Here is a 17,086-nt window from a genome sequence, read left to right on the forward strand (position 1 = left end):
CTGTGTTTGGGGAGGGGGAACGGGCTCGGAGGGGTCGGGCGGGCATGGGAGGGGTGGGAGGCGTCTCCAGAGAACGGCCTGGAAAAGGAGGTGGGAAAAAAATATGGAACGCTTCACGAATTTGCGTGTCATCCTTGCGCAGGGGCCATGCTAATCTTCTCTGTATCGTTCCAATTTTAGTATATGTGCTGCCGAAGCGAGCACGAATCCCTGTGCTACCCCGAAGCTATATAAGATCCTACAATAAGATAATTGCTCAGATAGGGTGAGCGCACTTTCCTGAGTGGGTTAACGCGCTATGAGCTCCCCCAAAGATCCCCATCTGGAACCATCTCGCCGCTGCGATTTAGCCCCGATTTTCTCCCAAATTCTCCCAAATTGTTTCCGCCGCTGTGTTTGTGGGTAGGCGTTCATGCAAATGACAGACGCTGAGTGGCACCATCCCTCCCCGCCCTGCCCGGGCTGCCCGTGCCGGTGCCTGACTGCGGGGCGGGGAGCAGCCCGAAGCGGCGAGGAACTGGGACCCTCCTCCGAACCCCCCATTCCCTGTGAGGGGCTCGGGCACCCCCGTCCCCAGGGGCCGTTACCCCCTCCCTCATCGCCCCGCGAGGGACCCGGCCCTGTGTCCCTACACCCCCGGGCTGAGGCCCTTTCCCCGCCGCGGGCTCGGCCTGTGCCGCCCGTGAGCTGCCGGTGCTGCCGGGGAGGAACGGGCGCCCCGCGGGGTCCCGGGTCCGGCCATGGACTTGGCCTACGTCTGCGAGTGGGAGAAAAAGCCGAAGAGCAACCACTGCCCTTCCATCCCCCTGGTGTGCGCCTGGTCCTGCCGAAACCTCATCGCCTTCACCACCGACCTCCGGAACGAGGAGGAGAAAGGTTCGGTGGGCTGGGGGGCGGCTGGGGGAGCCCTGCCCTGGGGAGCCGCTGGTGGCCTGTGCTCTGTCTTGGCCCAGGAACCTCTCACCAGCACTGAGCCCTCTCTTTTCCCTCCATTCCTGTGGTTTTGGGGGATATTAAGCTCGCTGGGGAGTGGTTCTCACTGCCAGCCCAGGGCAAGCCCTGCCCTGCTGTCTGGTACCTCACCTGAGAAGCCCAGCACAGTTGTTTCCCTTCCCAAAACTCCTTAGTAGAAAAAAAAAAACATTTTGTGTCTTCCCCGGCATCATCTGAGGCCCTGTGGGTTTAGAAGCACGAGCTGAGTAACAAGGGACAGGGATTCACTTCTCTTTTCCTGCAGATCTCACCCACATGGTCCACATCATAGACACCGAGCATCCCTGGGACGTCTATTCTGTCAACTCTGGGCACACAGAGGTCATCACATGCTTGGAATGGGATCAGTCAGGTGAGCTTGGAGCCCCTCTCCCTACCCCTGTGTCCCACTGTCCCTGTGTCCGTGTTTCCCAAAACAAATCCTCATGGGGAGGGAGAGAGGGAGGGAGCTTGCCTCTTGTCACCATGAGTTGTGTCCCTTGGAGCTGTGCTGGGGGGCTTTGATGTTCTGGTGGATTTGTGGCTGTCCCCCTGGTTCTGACACGGTGCTGGTGCCATAGGCTCCCGGCTGCTCTCAGCAGATGCAGATGGACACATCAAGTGCTGGAGCATGACTGACCACCTGGCCAACAGCTGGGAGAACACGGTGGGCAGCGTGGTGGAGGGGGACCCGGTGGTGGCCCTGTCCTGGCTGCACAACGGCGTGAAGCTGGCACTGCACGTGGAGAAGGTTTGTGCCAGGAAGGCTGGCTCAGCCTGCGAGCAGAGGGCTGGGGAAACCCCTGGCTGTGGTTCTGCTCTGGGCTCCTGGGGCAAGTCGAGTAGGGGAATTTTTCCAGTAAAAAGAAAAGTCAGCTTCCTCCTTCCTGCTGGATTTCAGCAGGGGTAGGATCCCTCCTTTCTTTTGGCACTTTAACTGTGTCCTTATCCTGGTGCTTCCATTTCCTTGGCCGTAAGATGGAGATAAAAGATGGATGGGTTTGATGCAGGGTTTTGGGAACAGGAGATAAGGTGCTTGTTTCGAAATGTGTCCAATTCTGTCAGACTCCAAAGGAGAAACTTTACCAAGCCCAAGTTACCTACTTAGATTATTTTTTAAAATGTTAACTCTTGGAGTGTGCCCCCAAGAGGACCCTTGCTCTGTCTTTGGGGCTGGAGAGCCCGAGGCACAGGGGGTCAGGGTCAGAGCTGGGTTTGGCCTCAGGAAGGGAGAGGGGAGGTCAGTGGGAGGGGTGGGGTGGGTGAGCTGGGGCCCGGGAGCACCTCACACCTCTCCTGTTGCTGTTGATCTTCACCCACAGTCTGGAGCATCCAACTTTGGGGAGAAGTTCTCCCGGGTGAAGTTCTCCCCGTCGCTGACGCTGTTTGGGGGGAAGCCCATGGAGGGCTGGATCGCTGTCACCATCAGCGGGCTGGTCACCGTCTCCCTCCTCAAGCCCAACGGGCAGGTCCTGACCTCCACCGAGAGCCTCTGCCGCCTGCGCTGCCGCGTGGCCCTGGCAGACGTGGCCTTCACGGGGGGGGGGAACATCGTGGTGGCCACGTCCGACGGCAGCAGCACCTCCCCGGTCCAGTTCTACAAAGTCTGCGTCAGCGTGGTGAACGAGAAGTGCAAAATCGACACCGAGATCCTCCCCTCCCTCTTCATGCGCTGCACCACAGACCCTGCCCGCAAGGACAAGTACCCAGCAATCACCCACCTCAAATTCCTGGCCCGGGACATGTCCGAGCAGGTGAGGGAGGAGCCTGCAGCCTCTCTGCTTCCCCAGAGCTCTGGAGGTGAATGCTCGTGTCCTGCAATGCCCTTGGACCTTCCTGGCCGCTGGTTCTGGGGGTGCCACGAGTCCAGCTGGCACACAGGCAGCTCCTAGGAGGGATGGGGGGGTCATAGCTGAGCCCTGGTTTGTGGAAAAGCAGCCTGAAGAGCTGATTACACTTTGTTTGTTTCCCAGCTCTGTCAGGGGCTGTCAGGGGAGCTCTGCGAGCTGCCAGCAGGCTCAGGGAGGTGAAGCCTTTCATCTGTGGCTCTCAGATTGAAAGCAGCTCTCTCTTGGAGCTCTGGGTCTGTCTTAATTTAGTAGCATAACTCTATTTGCTGATAATCCCACTCTGTATTAAGTGACTCCATGCAGCCTGACCTCCCTTCTCCTGCTAGGATGGAGAAGGCAGATTCTGCTCCCATTTTGGAGCCCTGTCAGTTCCTGCCCTTTAGGTTTAGCTCATGATGCACCTGAGTGACATCAGGCTGTAAGAGATGAGGTCGTGCAGGAAGAAGCTCTGCCTCTTCTTCTAGCTGGGACTAAGGAGTTGGGCAGTAATTAGCAGAAGGAGCCTCAAAATGGAGGGAGGGAGGGAAATGCAATGGGATGGTTGTCAGGTTTGTTGTCACAGTACAGGTTTCTGTTCTGCAGGTGCTGCTTTGTGCTTCCAACCAAAACAGCAGCATCGTGGAGTGCTGGTCCCTGCGGAAAGAGGGCTTGCCAGTCAATAACATCTTCCAGCAAATCTCCCCTGTGGGTGAGTTTCTGCTCCTGATTGTTGGAAAAACAGGAGCCAGGTCTACGTGGAAATGCAAGACAGGTTCTCAGATGTGTTGTTGCATGTATAGGATAATCTAGAATGCTGTATTTACTTTTCAGGTGTTCTCGGTCATGTGCTCTATTCTGTTTGTGTCTTAGGCAACAAATTGCTGGTTTCCAGGAAGTGTTTTGATTGTTACTTTCACTCAATAAAAGCCATTTTCTGTGCCACGCTGTGCAGCCACTCTTCCCACTGGGAGCAGGGCAAGCTGAGCCTTCCAAAGCAAAAAGATGGTGCAGCAAAGCTGGTTTCATCCAGCTCCCCGGGCTGCACAGTTTCCCACCTTACTTCAGCTAGAACCAAATGACATAATGCAGTTTGTTCCAGTGAAATGCAAAAGGATTAATATACATCGTGATTTTTTAATCTCACCATCAGCAGAGTCTTCCATCAAAGGAGGCTTGGCAAAAGAGTTTGTTGTCTCTGCAGTTGCTGAGGTCAGAAAAAAATAGCAGGGAAATAAGAGAGAAATAAACAGGGCTGGTGGGATGAGTACCTGATCAGTGCTTGGTCAGGAGCAGGGGCAGAAACTGAGGAGTGAGGGAGTGTGTTTTCTGATCTCTTCGTGGAGAGGTTTCTCACTTATTTACTTTCCACTCCAAGTTGGAGACAAGCAGCCCATGATCCTGAAGTGGAGGATCCTCTCTGCCACCAACGACCTGGACCGGGTGTCGGCCGTGGCGCTGCCCAAGCTGCCCATCTCCCTGACCAACACCGACCTGAAGGTGGCCAATGACACCAAGTTCTTCCCCGGGTTGGGTAAGGACCTGCTGAGCTGCTGTATGAAACTATATGAAAATGCTGACTGGAAAACTTTGCCAGAGATGGCTTCTCCCTGGCCATCCCCTACGTTTTTTCTGTGGAGGGAGGTGTTCTCTCTGTGACACACTGCGTGGCTTCAGGGTACGAGTGTGCCCGTGACCTTTTGGGTGCTACCTGGTTGTCCCATGGGCTTTTGGTGGTGGAGATGTGTCCCAGGAGGTGTCCCTTGCTCAGCCTCAGTTCTCTGCTCTCTCAGGTCTGGCTCTGGCATTCCATGATGGCAGTGTCCACATCGTTCACCGCCTGTCCCTGCAGATGATGGCTGTCTTCTACAGCTCCTCCTCCCAGCGCCCTGTGGACGAGCAGACCATCAAAAGGCAGAGAACTGCTGCTCCCCTGGTGCACTTCAAAGCCATGCAGCTCTCCTGGACCTCTCTGGCCTTGGCTGGCATCGACAGTCACGGGAAGGTATTACGTTCTGTTGTGAGGGGCTGTGAGTTGTTCAGGTTCTCTCTAAGAGGTGATGGATCACTCAGAAAAATGCAGGGAATGTTACTTCCAGCTGTGTGATCCACATTAAACAAGTAGGGATGTATCCCGTTACTGCTGGAGTTGTGTCTTTGGGTCAGGACTGGGCTGCAGTTGGCCCTGTGCCCTGTTCCAGCTTTGCAGAATGTTCTCAGTCTGGTTCTTGACAGGGATTTTCCTTTGCCTCCTCCCATTCAGCTGAGCATGCTCCGCATCTCCCCCTCCATGGGCCACGTGCTGGACATGAACATGTCCCTCCGTCACTTGCTGTTCCTGCTGGAGTACTGCATGGTCACTGGCTATGACTGGTGGGACATCCTGCTCCACGTCCAACCCAACATGGTCCAGAACCTGGTGGAGAAGCTGCACGAAGAGTACATGAGGCAGAACGCGGCCCTGCAGCAGGTCAGAGGGGCTGCGGGTCCCTGGGGACAGGGATGGGGACAGGGATGGGGACAGGGACAGGGACAGGCAGCTCCCACTGCCTGGCTGGGCTGTCTCTGGGCAGTCCTTGGTGTGGGAGGAACCTCTGTTTAAGTAGGTTCCATTTTAATGGGTCTCTACCTGCTGGAACCTCGTGGTGAGGTGGTGGAGTCTATTTTTGGCAGAGATCCTGGGCACAGCAGCACCATTTGTGCCTGTGCAGAGCAGCATTCACTGTTCCTGTCATTCATGTGGCAGAAACAGTAGAGAAAAAAGCAGTTTGCATTAATGAGCTTATTCTAATTCTGCCTTTACTTCTGCACTGCTCCTGGTGCCTCTGTTGCTCAGGTCCTCTCCACACGCATCGTGGCCATGAAGGCTTCTCTCTGCAAGCTCTCCTCCAGCACCATTGCCCGGGTGTGTGATTACCATGCCAAGCTCTTCCTCATTGCCATCAGCTGCACCCTGAAGTCTCTGCTGCGCCCACACTTCCTCAACACCCCAGACAAGAGTCCCGGGGACCGGCTCACCGAGATCTGCTCCAAGATCACAGACATAGGTACTGGTTGCTCATCACATCAGGCACTGACTTCTGGGTGTTTTGTGTCAGACCATTCCCCTGTTAGTTCTTTGTGAAGTGCCACGGCTTCACGGTGACTCCCTGGGTTTGAGGAAGAGGAGGGTGACCTCCCTTGGCACCCCGGGGACAGGGGGTGAGGTTGGGATCTTATTTTCCTGAGTCAGAAGTTATCTTGCTTCTGTTTCAGATATTGACAAAGTGATGATTAACCTGAAGACGGAGGAATTTGTCCTGGAGATGACCACCTTGCAGTCCCTGCAGCAACTCATCCAGTGGGTGGGAGATTTCGTGCTCTACCTGCTGGCCAGCCTTCCCAACCAGGTGAGAGCTCAGGAGCTGTCTGAACCCGGGGCTGTGATCCCAGCTGGCTGCCTGCCCATCCCACTCCCCCTTGATTTTCCCTCAGGGCTCTCCCGTGCGTCCTGGGCACAGCTTCCTGCGGGATGGAGCCTCCCTGGGAATGTTCAGGGAGCTGATGGTGGTGATCCGTATCTGGGGGCTGCTGAAGCCCAGCTGCCTGCCCGTCTACACGGCCACCTCTGACACCCAGGACAGCATGTCCCTCCTCTTCAGGCTCCTCACCAAGCTCTGGCTCTGCTGTGAGTGTTTGCCCTGAACAAAAGGATCCTCCTTCCTGGGGATGGTGGGGGAACAAGTAATTGTGGGGAATGACTTGTGAGTGGGTCTGCGTGCTGGGGAAGGGCGAGTGAGCTGCCAGGGGTATTGTTTTCTGTGCTGGGTTGGCGGGTGGAGGAGGAAACCACATGCAGCTCTTTCAGTCTTGAAAGGAAAAGTTTAGAGATCATGCTGGTTCTCTCTCTTTCTGCTTCATTTTCCGTGCAGGTCGTGAGGAAAATCACATAACTGAGCCAGATGACACCCTGATAGATGAATGTTGTCTCCTGCCCAGCCAGTTGCTCATCCCCAACATTGACTGGTTGCCCATCAACGATGGCATTATCAGCAAGCTGCAGAACAAGCAGCTTGTCAGGCTGCAGTTTGGGAAAGCTCCCGGGCTCGTTGGTCACACAGTCTCCTCCCAGTTCGATGCCTTTGTCAGGTGCAGAGCCCCCAACCAACCAGTGTAGTGAGGGGGGGGCTCTGGGGTCTCTTTCCAGCTCTGAAGGGTCAGTGGGCTCGGGGGCAGCCATGGCTTTTGGCTCATGCACATGCTGGTGTTGCCCAAGAGCAGTTTGTTCTCTCTGCTTGAATTGATTTCTTAACTTGCAATGGGCTGAGAGCACAAAGTGCTGAAAAGAGGTGGCAAATGGAGTGGAAATACCCAACAGTTTGTGATCAGACCCATGGCAGTGTGTGTGGCCTCCATCCCCACGCCACTCTGGCCCAGGCAGTCAAAGCCTCTGTCCTGGTAGCCACTGAAGTGTAGTTTGCTGTCCTGGAAACAGCTTTTAGAAAGTGACATTCTAGAAAAGTTCCTGTTCTTCTTCCTACCAGGGCACCTGGACAGCCCAAAATCGACCACCTGAGGCGGCTTCACCTCGGGGCATATCCAACAGAGGAGTGCAAGTCCTGCACCAGGTGAGTGCTGAGGGAGCAGCCTCTCCTGCACAGGAGAGGTCTGGGCAGACACTCAAACCTTTCTTTTGTTGCTTAGAAGCTCTTTCAGTCTCATTTCCCCTCCCAGCCAGTGTCCTGGTAGCATTTCACCTTCACTGTGTCTGCAGGAGGAAATGCTGCTTCAAGTGCCCTTGTGCTGCCCCCTTCATCCACCCCCACCAAAGAGCCTGGCTTTCAAAATAATGGTGTGGGGAGCAAACAGCCATCTGATCATGTGTTTGAATTAGCTTTAATTACTAGTTTTAATAGTCTCTGTAGCAGATCATTTTTACAAGGTGATTGTCTGCTGTTTGATGTATAAAGAGCTACTGGGGGCTGTTGCCTTGAGGCAGCCTCTGTTCCAGATAACCTCCTCCCTTCAGATAATTGCTGGCAGGGTTTGAGCTGCTTTTAACGCTCACAAACATCACCTGCAGATGGTGAAATTTCCACCTCGGCCTCCCCTGATCCCGTGCAGACACCCCAGCCCTGCTGGCTTTGTCCTGGACTCCTGTCCCCTGGGCCTGGTGCCACCTCTCTGCTCCTTTCCAGGTGTGGTTGTGTCACCATGCTGAAGTCACCCAACAAGGTGACAGCAGTGAAGCAGTGGGAGCAGCGCTGGATCAAGAACTGCCTCTGCGGGGGGCTGTGGAGGAGGATGCCCCTCAGCTACTCCTGAGCCCCCCCTGACCACCCGCCTGCCCTGGAGCTGTGTGGGACACAGGGACAGCAGCTGCTGCCTGCAGGGATCTTTCTGCCAGGGAGAGGGGAGGGAGTGGTCTTGATAGTGAAGAGCCAGAAGGCTCCTCCATCACTGCCTGGGGGAGGGCACTCACCTGGTGTCCCCTGGTGTCCCCAGCACGGCCGGGCCCCAGCTCAGCCCTTGCCTGGGGAGGGGGTGGTGATGGGGGGACTGTGGGTCAGCAACATCCCCAGCAAAAGGGGACCAAATACCAGCTCCTTCCTCTAAACTCCCCTGGGAGGGGGGAGGAGGCTTCACCCTCACCCTGGGCTGGGTTTGAGCAGAACTGTCCCCTCCTGGGATGGGAGTGTGGAGCAAACCCCTGCTCAGATCTCACTGAACCAGCAGCGGTTTTGTAAATAAAAGTTTCTTTGTTTTGTACAAAATCTTGGCTGTTGTCACCCAGGGCCTGGCCAGGGCTGGGGCAGGAGGGTGGAGCTCTGCACCCCGCAGGCCTGCAGGATGTGGCCCCTGAGGCACAGGGCTGTTTGGCCATGGGGTACACAGTGGGGTGTGGAGGGGGTGTGAGGGCTCGGTGGGATCCCCACCTGCCCCCCAAGTACCCCACACTGGTACCAAGGGAGTACGGGGGGGCTCTCAGCATCCAGTCAACACAGAGAAGGGGATTTGGCTCAGCCTCTGCATCTCTCCCCACTTCCCCCTGGCACTGCCTGCAGCCCCCCCAAGCAGGGGGTCCCACAAACCCCCTCCAGCCCCAGCAGCTCTGCAGGAATCATCGTGGCTTTATTGCAGTGCAGTCGTGGCAGTGGTTGGGCAGCATTCAGCAAAGCCTCTGGCCTGCACCAGCTAAGGGGGGGCTGTGACCCCCTGGCTGGGCCCTGTACTTGGCCAGGAGAGGCCAGGGACCCCCTGCCCTTTTTTTTTTTCTTGGTGGTCCCCTGGCCCACCCTCCTCCCCACACCGGGGGATGCTCTGTGAGTCCCCAGTCCCCCAGCAGCAGTGCAGGCTCTCTGCCCGTGCTGGCAGCAGCAAGCTGTGGCGTGGACACCCGTGGGGGGTGTCTCAGGGAGCGTCCCCCTCCCCAGCAGCAGCGGCGGCCATGACACTGTCGATCCAGCCGGCGTAGGGGGCGATGCGGGTGTAGATTGCCGGCTTCCTGTAGTTTCCGCAGACGCGGGCTCCAGCTGTGACCACCCCCTCGGCCACCCCCCCGCAGACCAGGGGACCGCCGGAATCACCCTGTGGGATCTGGAGTCAGCAGCACTGCGGGGGGGGGGGCCACTGCCCGGTCCCCAGCCCCCGAGCTGGGGGGTCCCTGCAGCCCCATCCCACCCTCACCTCTCCCAGGCTGCGGGGATCCTCCCCGCTGCCCGCCCCGCTCCCCGCCCCCGCAGCGTCCCCGCCGCGGCGGTACCTTGCAGCTGTCCTTCCTGCGGGAGTCGGTGCACATCATCTTCTCGGTGATGGTGCCGTCGTGCAGGGTGCGGTGGTTGCAGACGTCGCGGCTGATCACCGGCCGCTTCACCTGGTAGAGTTTGTCGGGCCGGCGGCCGCTGTGGCTGATGGTGCCCCAGCCCGCCAGGTCGCACACGGTGTCAGCGGCCACGTCCCTGTCCTCCCGCTGGAACGGCAGCACCCGCACGTGCTCGTTCAGCTCCGCTTTCTCCTCCAGCTGCCGCGAAGCAAGAGGGGATCCAGGTCAATGGGACCTGGGCCCAGGTGTCCATGGGGAGAGCCCATGCCCACCACCAGAGCTGCCCCCAGCCCCAGGGCTTCATGCTCCACCTGCAGCTCCCAGGATGCGGCCTGAGTGAGCCACAAGGATGGTGGGGAAGGTGCAGGAAGGAGGCACTTGGATACCACCCAAAAGTCTTTGGTGGGGGAAAAGGGGATGGTCCCACAGGACGGGGCAAGAGGGACCGAGCAGTCCCAGCCTGGCTTTGAGGGTTTCAGTCAGTGACCCCACCCACAGGGTCCTGAGGGTCCGTGCCTGGTGGGGCAGGAGGAGGGTCCTGGCAGCCCCCAGCCCACCTGTAGGAGCAGGAGGTCGTCCTTGTTGTTGTGGATGTTGCTGCCGGGGTGGGGGATCTGGGTGCGCACCCGGTACAGGCGTTTGTGGGGCTCTGGCTGGGTGAGAGAGTGGGCACCCAGGAGGACCTGAAAGACTTTGCCATCCCTGGAAAAGAGACAGCATGTGGAGCAGGGGTTCTGCCTCCCAGGGCTGCCACAGCTCCTGGGGGTCATTGCAGGTGAGAGCAGAGTCCTGGTGCTTCCACGCTGGGGTCTGGGCTATGGACCAGGATTTGGCCTGAGGCCAGCAGCCTCCCCCCCCCACGCTGACCCCCTCCCCATCACTCACGTCTCCTCGGTGCAGTGGGCAGCGCTCAGCACCCACTGCTCAGCGATCAGGAAGCCCCCACAGACGTGCTGCCCATCCAGCTGCAGCGAGGCCATGTACGGCCTCAGGTGGGGCTCGGCCTCTGAGCCCCCCAGGATCCGGCCCCGGGGCTGCCCTGGTGCAGGTGGGAGAGAGGATGGGTCAGCCAGGCCGGGACCCCAACAGACCCATCCTGGTGTCCCTGTACACCCCCAGTGGGATGTGGCAGCACTTGGCTACAGACAGAATCGGGGGGGGCAGGACCCCCACCCTGTGCTGGGGACATTGCTGCCCAGTCTGTCCCCTCAGGGGTCGCAGGGAGGGTGGGTGCACTCACCATTCACTGTAGCCCCCAGCAGCAGAGCGAGGACAAGGACCGGAGTGGGACTTGGCCCCATGGCTGAGGTGGAGCCCGGAGGTGCTGTAGGGTGCGGGGTCTGCAGGGCGGATGCTGCTCGGCGGGGCTCGGGCTGGTTTTTAAGTCCAGCTTTGGGGCGGCGGCAGGGCAGGAAGGCGGAGGGGAGGGGGGGGGAAGTTTCCGTGGCGTGGGCCGAGTGTTTTATAAAAGGGGTCAAGAGTTCCCAGCGCAAACAGCGCGGGAGGGAGGAAACAGCCCGTCCCAGCTGCCGAACCTGGCACCCGCTGCCGGGGATTTCTGGGCTGTTGTTTGCGGTTTGGCTCCTGATGCGCGAAGGTTCCGGCACACGCGGCAGCGCCTGGGCCTGGCCCCAGCCCCCCGGACCAGGGACCCCCGCCGGGCTGCCTAGGGGGGGGGCGGTGTGTATTGTGGGTGCTGGGGGGCTCGGTGGGTGCCCAGGGTTGTGGACCTGACCTGAGCATCTCCCGTGAGTTGGTCCTGGGGGCTGGCGAGGACGAGGACAGTGGGATCGGGACCACCAGCGCCTTGGGGGGTGTCCACAGGGGGGCCCTCTGCCCTAAGGAGCTCCTGTGAGGGCTGGCGGCAGCGGTGGCGGAGATGGCGGTGTCGGTGATGGCGGTGGCAGCCCCGCTCCTCTCTGCCTTTCTCCCCGGTGCCACTAAGCGGAGCCACCGCCTCGGCTCGCCCCCCGTCCCGGCGCGTCCCCGAGCTCTGGAGCCGCTCGTCCCCAGAGCCCCTCACCCTACCTCGGGCCTCGCCGGGCAGCGGCCGGGCCGGGGCCAGCGGCTGGATCCCGCCCGCCTCCTCCTCCCCTTTCTCCTCCTCCCGCTCCGCCGGGTCCCTTTGTCCGGCTGGGTAGACCCCAACCCCCCCCCATCACCCCCCGCCCCAAGGACCCCCCGACCCCGGCCGCGGACACAGGCCAGGCGGATTCTGGAGGTTCCCGGAGCGGGGGGGATCCCCTGTGAGGGGCTTCAACATCCTGCCCTGCCCCAGGTAGCACGTGGCGGATGGGGTCAGACCATGAGGCCGGAGTGTCGCGACATGGTGTCGTGACACGGCCAGCTCCAGAGGCGGCCGAGCCCGGCTCAACCCGGAGTGGGGGGGTCTGCAGGGAGAGCGGCTTAATGGCAGCTTCCAGGGATTCAGGATTTAGACGTTAAATACGCCGGGAGATTTCTGTCCACTTAGGATCAAAAATGGAACAAGGGCATGGCCGGTGCCGTGGCGGGGGATGTGCAGAGCCCGGAGGGAACACGAGTGGGTGGGCGGTGGGGGCTGAAGGTGGGCAGGGGGGGGCAAGGGGGCACAGGGTAGGAGCTCCGGCTTGGTTGGGTCTGGGTACCACGGCAAGCGTGGGGCAGCCAGGGTGGAGGAGGACAGGGCGGGGGGCTTCATCCTCCATCAAGAGAGTCTGCAGTCCCTGAGGGGAAAAGGGAGCTCCACGCACCCCTGAGTTTGGGGACGTTGACTTTTGGTAGTCCCCGGGTCAGCCGGGGAGGGAGGGGGCTCTGCGGGGCAGGAGGGTCCCCGGGCCGTGATCCCCACTCTCCGCAGCACACAGGGGGAAAGGGCTGACCCGGGGAAGTACAGAGACCCGGCGAGGGGTGGGACGGGGCCCTGGGACCCCCCAGTGCAGAGCCCAAGGTGCGGAGCAGCTTTAGGGGGTGCAGAGCAGGGCGGGGGGGCGGTCCTGCTCTCTGCCTCTGGCCCCGCCCGGCCCTTTGTCTCGCCCCCGACCCCCCAGACCTCCATTCCCGGGCCCGGCGGGGCGCTTAAAGCCCCGGTGGGGATCCGAGAGGGGCGGAGCTGGGGGTGGTGGGGACGAGGGGGCGGAGGAGGAGGTGGTGGGGGCGGAGGAAGCCGCCGCTCCCCGCACTCGGCCGAGCCAAGAGCATCCCGGCTCCGGGGAGCCCCGCCGATCCCCCGCCGCCTCCCCCGCCGCCCCCGGCCCCGCTCCGGCCGCAGCAGAGGTGAGTGGGGGGCGGGAGGGCGGCCGCGGGCTGCACAAAGGGACGCTCCCACCTCCCCTCCCCGGCCCGACCCCCGCCCGCGGCTGCGGCACGGCCGGGAGCGCCCACCCCCCGGTGGCCGTCCCCCGCCGTGGGATCCCCCTCCTGCTCCTTGTTTCCTCCCCCGTTAATAACCTCCGTTAATACCTCCCCGTTACTGCCCCTCCCGCTATCGCCCCCTTTGCTCCATCCCCATTATCCTTGCGTGTGCCCCCCCACCTTCTTTTTGCAGCCGGGCTCGGCAGCAGTTTCAGGGCCTGGGCCCGGGGGCGTTCCCGGGGTCCCCCCATCCTTGGCTCGGCTCCGCGGGCGGCACACCCCCTCCCCACGCCCTCCGCAGCATCCTCGCCGCCAGTCGCGGTAGCGGCCGCTTGTCGCGACAGCCGAGCCTCCGCCCCACCTGTTGTTACAGCCCCCGGCTCGGCCAGACCCCCCCCGGGTGCTGGGAGTCCCCTGGGGGGGGTGCTGTGACACCCCCGGCCCGGCCCGACTGAGCCCATGGGGGTCCCGGTGGGGGCAGCCCCTGGGGACTGACATCTTCTCCCTGGTGGGCACCTGCAGGGGGGGCAGGGGAGTGAGCCTGGGGCTGCCTGGCCCCCCAAGAACTGGGGGCGATGCTGGTGTCCCTTGTAGGGCCCCTGGCACCTGCCCCAGGACCATGATCCCCCCCAAGGAGAAGGCCAGAGCCCCCAAGGACAGCATGACACTCCTGCCCTGCTTCTACTTTGTGGAGGTGGGTGTGGGGGCCCGAGCCGGGGGGTCCTTCCCCGGGCTCTGGTTCTGCCGTGGCACAGAGGGGACGGGGTCTTTGCCCCTTTCCATCGATGCCACGCAGTGCTGGTGCCCCTGGTACCGGGTGGCCCAAGGGTCCCGACGCTCTTGCCCCCCCAGCTGCCCATCGTGGCCTCCTCCATCGTGACGCTCTATTTCCTGGAGCTGACGGACCTCTTCAAGCCAGCCAAGGTGGGCTTCCAGTGCCACGACCGGGCCCTCTCCATGCCCTACGTGGAGACCAACGAGGAGCTCATCCCTCTGCTGATGCTGCTCAGCTTGGCCTTCGCCGCGCCCGCCGCCTCGGTGCGTCCCGGGGCGTAAAGCCAGGGCCTGGGGTCCCCGTGCCGGGGTGCCGGGGGCCCGGCAATGCCCTGAGCTGCTGGTTCCTCCCCAGATCATGGTTGGGGAGGGCATGGTGTACTGCCTGCAGTCCCGGCTGAAGGGCCGTGCCGGGGCCGAAGGCAGCATCAACGCTGGCGGCTGCAACTTCAACTCCTTCCTGCGCCGGACCGTAAGGTTTGTGGGTACGTTGTGCCACCGCCCAGGCCAGGGCTGGGGAGGACCTGAGGGCACCCCCGATGCATTTTCAGGAATGAACCAGACCCCAGAAACTGCTCGGGATCTATCCCAACACCTGCGGGTGCCCCAGGGTTGGGTGGGCCCTGGGTGGGACAGGGGCTGATCCGCCGGCCTGCTCTGGCCATCCCCAGGTGTCCACGTGTTTGGGCTCTGTGCCACGGCCCTGGTGACAGATGTGATCCAGCTGGCCACCGGCTACCACGCCCCTTTCTTCCTCACCGTCTGCAAACCCAACTACACGCTGCTGGGCACCCCCTGTGATGCCAACCCCTACATCACTCAGGACATCTGCTCAGGCACTGACAAGCACGCCATCCTCTCTGCCAGGTAGGTGTGGAGGGCGAGACCTTGCGCCTCAATGCCACCCCCTGCCCCATCCCGACCCATCCCTCCTGTCCCCCCCTTCCCGCAGGAAGACGTTTCCCTCCCAACACGCGACGCTCTCGGCTTTCGCTGCCGTCTACGTGTCGGTGAGTTCCCGGCACTGCCTGGCACACGTGTGGCAGCGTGGGCAGCACCGTCCCTCCCCTTTGGCACACGTACAGACCACACGTGCCAGTGCCGGGTGTGGGTGGGCACAGCCCCCTGCACACACGGGCACCTGCAGCCCCACAGCACCACGAGCTCCACCAGGGGAGGCTGCGGTGCTGTGATGGCAGTGGGTGCCAGTGCCACCAGCCCTGAGTAACAGCCTGTTCCTGCCCCCTTGTCACCAGATGTATTTCAATTCCATCATCTCGGACAGCACCAAACTCCTCAAGCCCATCCTGGTCTTCGCCTTTGCCATTGCTGCCGGCATCTGCGGCCTGACCCAGATCACCCAGTACCGCAGCCACCCCACCGATGTCTACGTGGGATTCCTGATCGGCTCCGGCATCGCCGCCTACCTGGTGGGTGTCGGTCCCCACCGTCCCCAGGTGCGGGCAGGGGTCCCCAGGGTGGTCGCTGACCCTGCACTCCCCCTCTCACAGGCTTTCCACGCCGTCGGCAACTTCCACGCCCCAAAGGAGAGGGTCCCGGTGCCGGCGCCGGCCAAGGACGCGCTGCGGGCGCTGACCCAGCGTGGCCACGACTCCGTGTACCACCAGAACAAGTCGGTGAGCACCGACGAGCTGAACCCGCAGACTCAGCTGGAGGAGGCGGCGCGGCCGGTGCCACGGGAGAAGAACTCTCTGGGCAGCCTGAAGCGGGCAAGTGTGGACGTGGACCTGCTGGCCCCCCGCAGCCCCATGGGCAAGGAGAACATGGTGACCTTCAGCAACACCCTGCCCCGCGTCAACACCCCCTCCATGGACGACCCCGCGCGGCGCCACATGACCATCCACGTCCCCGTGGATGCCTCCCGCTCCAAGCAGCTCATCACTGAGTGGAAGCAGAAATCCCTGGAGGGCCGGAGCATGACCCTGGCAGAGGACCCGGCGCAGGGCCGGGGCGCTGGGGACGCCGGCGAGGACGTTCCCCCCTCCCTCTACCCCACGGTGCAGGCGCGGGCGGCCGAGCGGGCGGGCGTGGGGCCCCGTGTCCTCATCCAGCCCCGGGCGGGCACCTCGCCCCTGGTGCACATCCCCGAGGAGAGCCAGGCGGGCGCTGGCACGGCTGGCGGCGGGGCGGCTGTGAGGGCCAAGTGGGTGATGGTGGCAGAGAAAGGGGGTGCGCAGCGGGTGGCCAACCCCCCGCGCCTGATGCAGGTCATCGCCATGTCCAAGCAGCAGAGCATGGTCTCCGTCACCCCCAAGCACTCGGAGACGTCCTCGTCCTCCACCAGCTCCGACTCCTCGCAGTACCGCTCGCCCTCGGAGCGGGACAGCTCCAGCATCATCACCATCGATGCCCACGCCCCCCACCACCCCGTCGTCCACCTCTCTGCCGGCAACGGGCCCTGGGAGTGGAAGTCGGGGCCGAAGGGTCCAGAGGGGCCGGACGCCTACGAGCTGGGGGAGCTGGGGAAGGATTTCCGCAGCTTCCACCCGGCCAAGAGCGCCGGCGTCTCCCCCGGCTCCTCCGTCAGCGACATGGAGCAGGAGGAGCCGCGTTACGGCAGCCTGGCCGCCATCCCGGGGGCGGCGGGGGGCTGCGGGGACCCCCCCGAGGGGCTGCTGGGCACTGCCAGCCGCGAGTCCACGCTGCGGAGGAAGCCGTCGGAGAGGGAGGGGCAGGCGGACAGCGAGGTGGAGCACTACTACAAGAAGATGCAAGCCGGGAGGAGGTTTAAGGACTGAGGCCTCCCCCCGTGTCTGGCCCTGGCTCAGGAGGGGTCTGTGACACCGGGGTCCCTCTGCTGGGGGTGTCAGGATGGGGCTGTCTTTGGGGTGATGAGAGGACACGGCAGAGCACGGTCACACCAACCCAGCGGAGATGTGTGTGGGACCCCCCCCATGCAGGGTCCTGCTGCCACCCAGGCAGCTGTGATGTGCTCGGGGGGCTCTGATCCGCCTGGCCCACAGGGCTGAGCCATTCCAGGCACTTTTGACTTTTTTCTCTTTAACAGAGGTGCTGACATGTCTGAGGGGTTGATTTATTCTGGCTCTGGAAGTGACTGTCTGGTGGGAGGGGGTGGGCAAATGGTGCTGAAGGGCTTTGGGGGGCTGGATTGAGGGGTCTCTAGGGGAAGGGGGCTGCAGTGGGACAATGGTTGTGTAGGGATTTGTGGATGCTTGGGGGTTATGTGAGGATAGCAAGGGAGGGGTCAGCACAGACCCCCATCCCACACCACTGGGGCATGTTAGGGACGATGAGGGGGGGATGGTGCTGGGGGCTGCAGGGGGGCATTTGCCCAGGGCTCTGGGCAGGTGAAGGCTGTAAATACTACAGGGGTGAAGCAGAGGGTGGGTGCTGGGGT

General features: G+C 61.9%; 3 protein-coding genes and 1 non-coding gene across 5 annotated transcripts; 2 read left to right on the forward strand and 2 right to left on the reverse strand.

Annotated features, from left to right (window-relative positions):
* Positions 1-97: 97 nt before the first annotated feature.
* LOC139788321 (U6 spliceosomal RNA) lies at positions 98-204 on the reverse strand. The gene has a single exon (XR_011722841.1). It is a non-coding gene; the product is annotated as a U6 spliceosomal RNA (small nuclear RNA).
* Positions 205-444: 240 nt separating this feature from the next.
* MED16 (mediator complex subunit 16) lies at positions 445-8,551 on the forward strand. 2 transcript variants are annotated; one of them, XM_071728021.1, is made up of 14 exons: positions 445-876; positions 1,238-1,345; positions 1,554-1,723; positions 2,295-2,726; positions 3,405-3,510; positions 4,177-4,332; positions 4,592-4,803; positions 5,062-5,268; positions 5,635-5,845; positions 6,054-6,187; positions 6,273-6,465; positions 6,710-6,926; positions 7,322-7,405; positions 7,976-8,551. In XM_071728021.1, the coding sequence occupies exons 1-14, from the start codon at positions 741-743 to the stop codon at positions 8,100-8,102; spliced, it is 2,493 nt and encodes an 830-aa protein (XP_071584122.1). In that variant the 5' UTR covers positions 445-740; the 3' UTR covers positions 8,103-8,551. The 2 variants fall into 2 exon arrangements, 1 of the variants encoding a protein (XP_071584122.1); XR_011722817.1 differs by having other exon boundaries at positions 597-876; positions 6,710-6,953; positions 7,976-8,072.
* Positions 8,552-8,888: 337 nt separating this feature from the next.
* LOC139788269 (complement factor D-like) lies at positions 8,889-11,000 on the reverse strand. The gene is made up of 5 exons (XM_071728026.1): positions 10,841-11,000; positions 10,486-10,639; positions 10,158-10,302; positions 9,541-9,798; positions 8,889-9,365 (listed from the first exon to the last, which is right to left on the reverse strand). Exons 1-5 carry the CDS (start codon positions 10,899-10,901, stop codon positions 9,189-9,191), a joined length of 795 nt encoding a protein of 264 aa, XP_071584127.1. The 5' UTR covers positions 10,902-11,000; the 3' UTR covers positions 8,889-9,188.
* A 2,439-nt stretch (positions 11,001-13,439) lies between these two features.
* On the forward strand, positions 13,440-16,789 carry PLPPR3 (phospholipid phosphatase related 3). The gene is made up of 7 exons (XM_071727940.1): positions 13,440-13,627; positions 13,786-13,971; positions 14,063-14,192; positions 14,379-14,574; positions 14,660-14,717; positions 14,964-15,137; positions 15,219-16,789. Exons 1-7 carry the CDS (start codon positions 13,553-13,555, stop codon positions 16,464-16,466), a joined length of 2,067 nt encoding a protein of 688 aa, XP_071584041.1. The 5' UTR covers positions 13,440-13,552; the 3' UTR covers positions 16,467-16,789.
* Positions 16,790-17,086: the final 297 nt, after the last annotated feature.

This window comes from Heliangelus exortis, chromosome 28 (assembly GCF_036169615.1).
Source record: "Heliangelus exortis chromosome 28, bHelExo1.hap1, whole genome shotgun sequence".
Taxonomy (NCBI): Eukaryota; Metazoa; Chordata; class Aves; order Apodiformes; family Trochilidae; genus Heliangelus; species Heliangelus exortis.

Bases quoted from the DNA above. Each gene is read 5' to 3' on its own strand.
- MED16 (XM_071728021.1), top strand. From the start codon at position 741: ATGGACTTGGCCTACGTCTGCGAGTGGGAGAAAAAGCCGAAGAGCAAC. The intron at 4,333-4,591 runs GTAAGGACCTGC...CTGCTCTCTCAG, and splicing joins CAAGTTCTTCCCCGGGTTGG to GTCTGGCTCTGGCATTCCAT. The intron at 6,927-7,321 runs GTGCAGAGCCCC...TCTTCCTACCAG, and splicing joins CAGTTCGATGCCTTTGTCAG to GGCACCTGGACAGCCCAAAA.
- LOC139788269 (XM_071728026.1), bottom strand. From the start codon at position 10,901: ATGGGGCCAAGTCCCACTCCGGTCCTTGTCCTCGCTCTGCTGCTGGGG. The intron at 10,640-10,840 runs GTGAGTGCACCC...CACCTGCACCAG, and splicing joins GCTGGGGGCTACAGTGAATG to GGCAGCCCCGGGGCCGGATC. The intron at 9,366-9,540 runs GTACCGCCGCGG...CAGATCCCACAG, and splicing joins GCAGGAAGGACAGCTGCAAG to GGTGATTCCGGCGGTCCCCT.
- PLPPR3 (XM_071727940.1), top strand. From the start codon at position 13,553: ATGATCCCCCCCAAGGAGAAGGCCAGAGCCCCCAAGGACAGCATGACA. The intron at 14,718-14,963 runs GTGAGTTCCCGG...CCTTGTCACCAG, and splicing joins TCGCTGCCGTCTACGTGTCG to ATGTATTTCAATTCCATCAT. The intron at 15,138-15,218 runs GTGGGTGTCGGT...CCCCTCTCACAG, and splicing joins CCGGCATCGCCGCCTACCTG to GCTTTCCACGCCGTCGGCAA.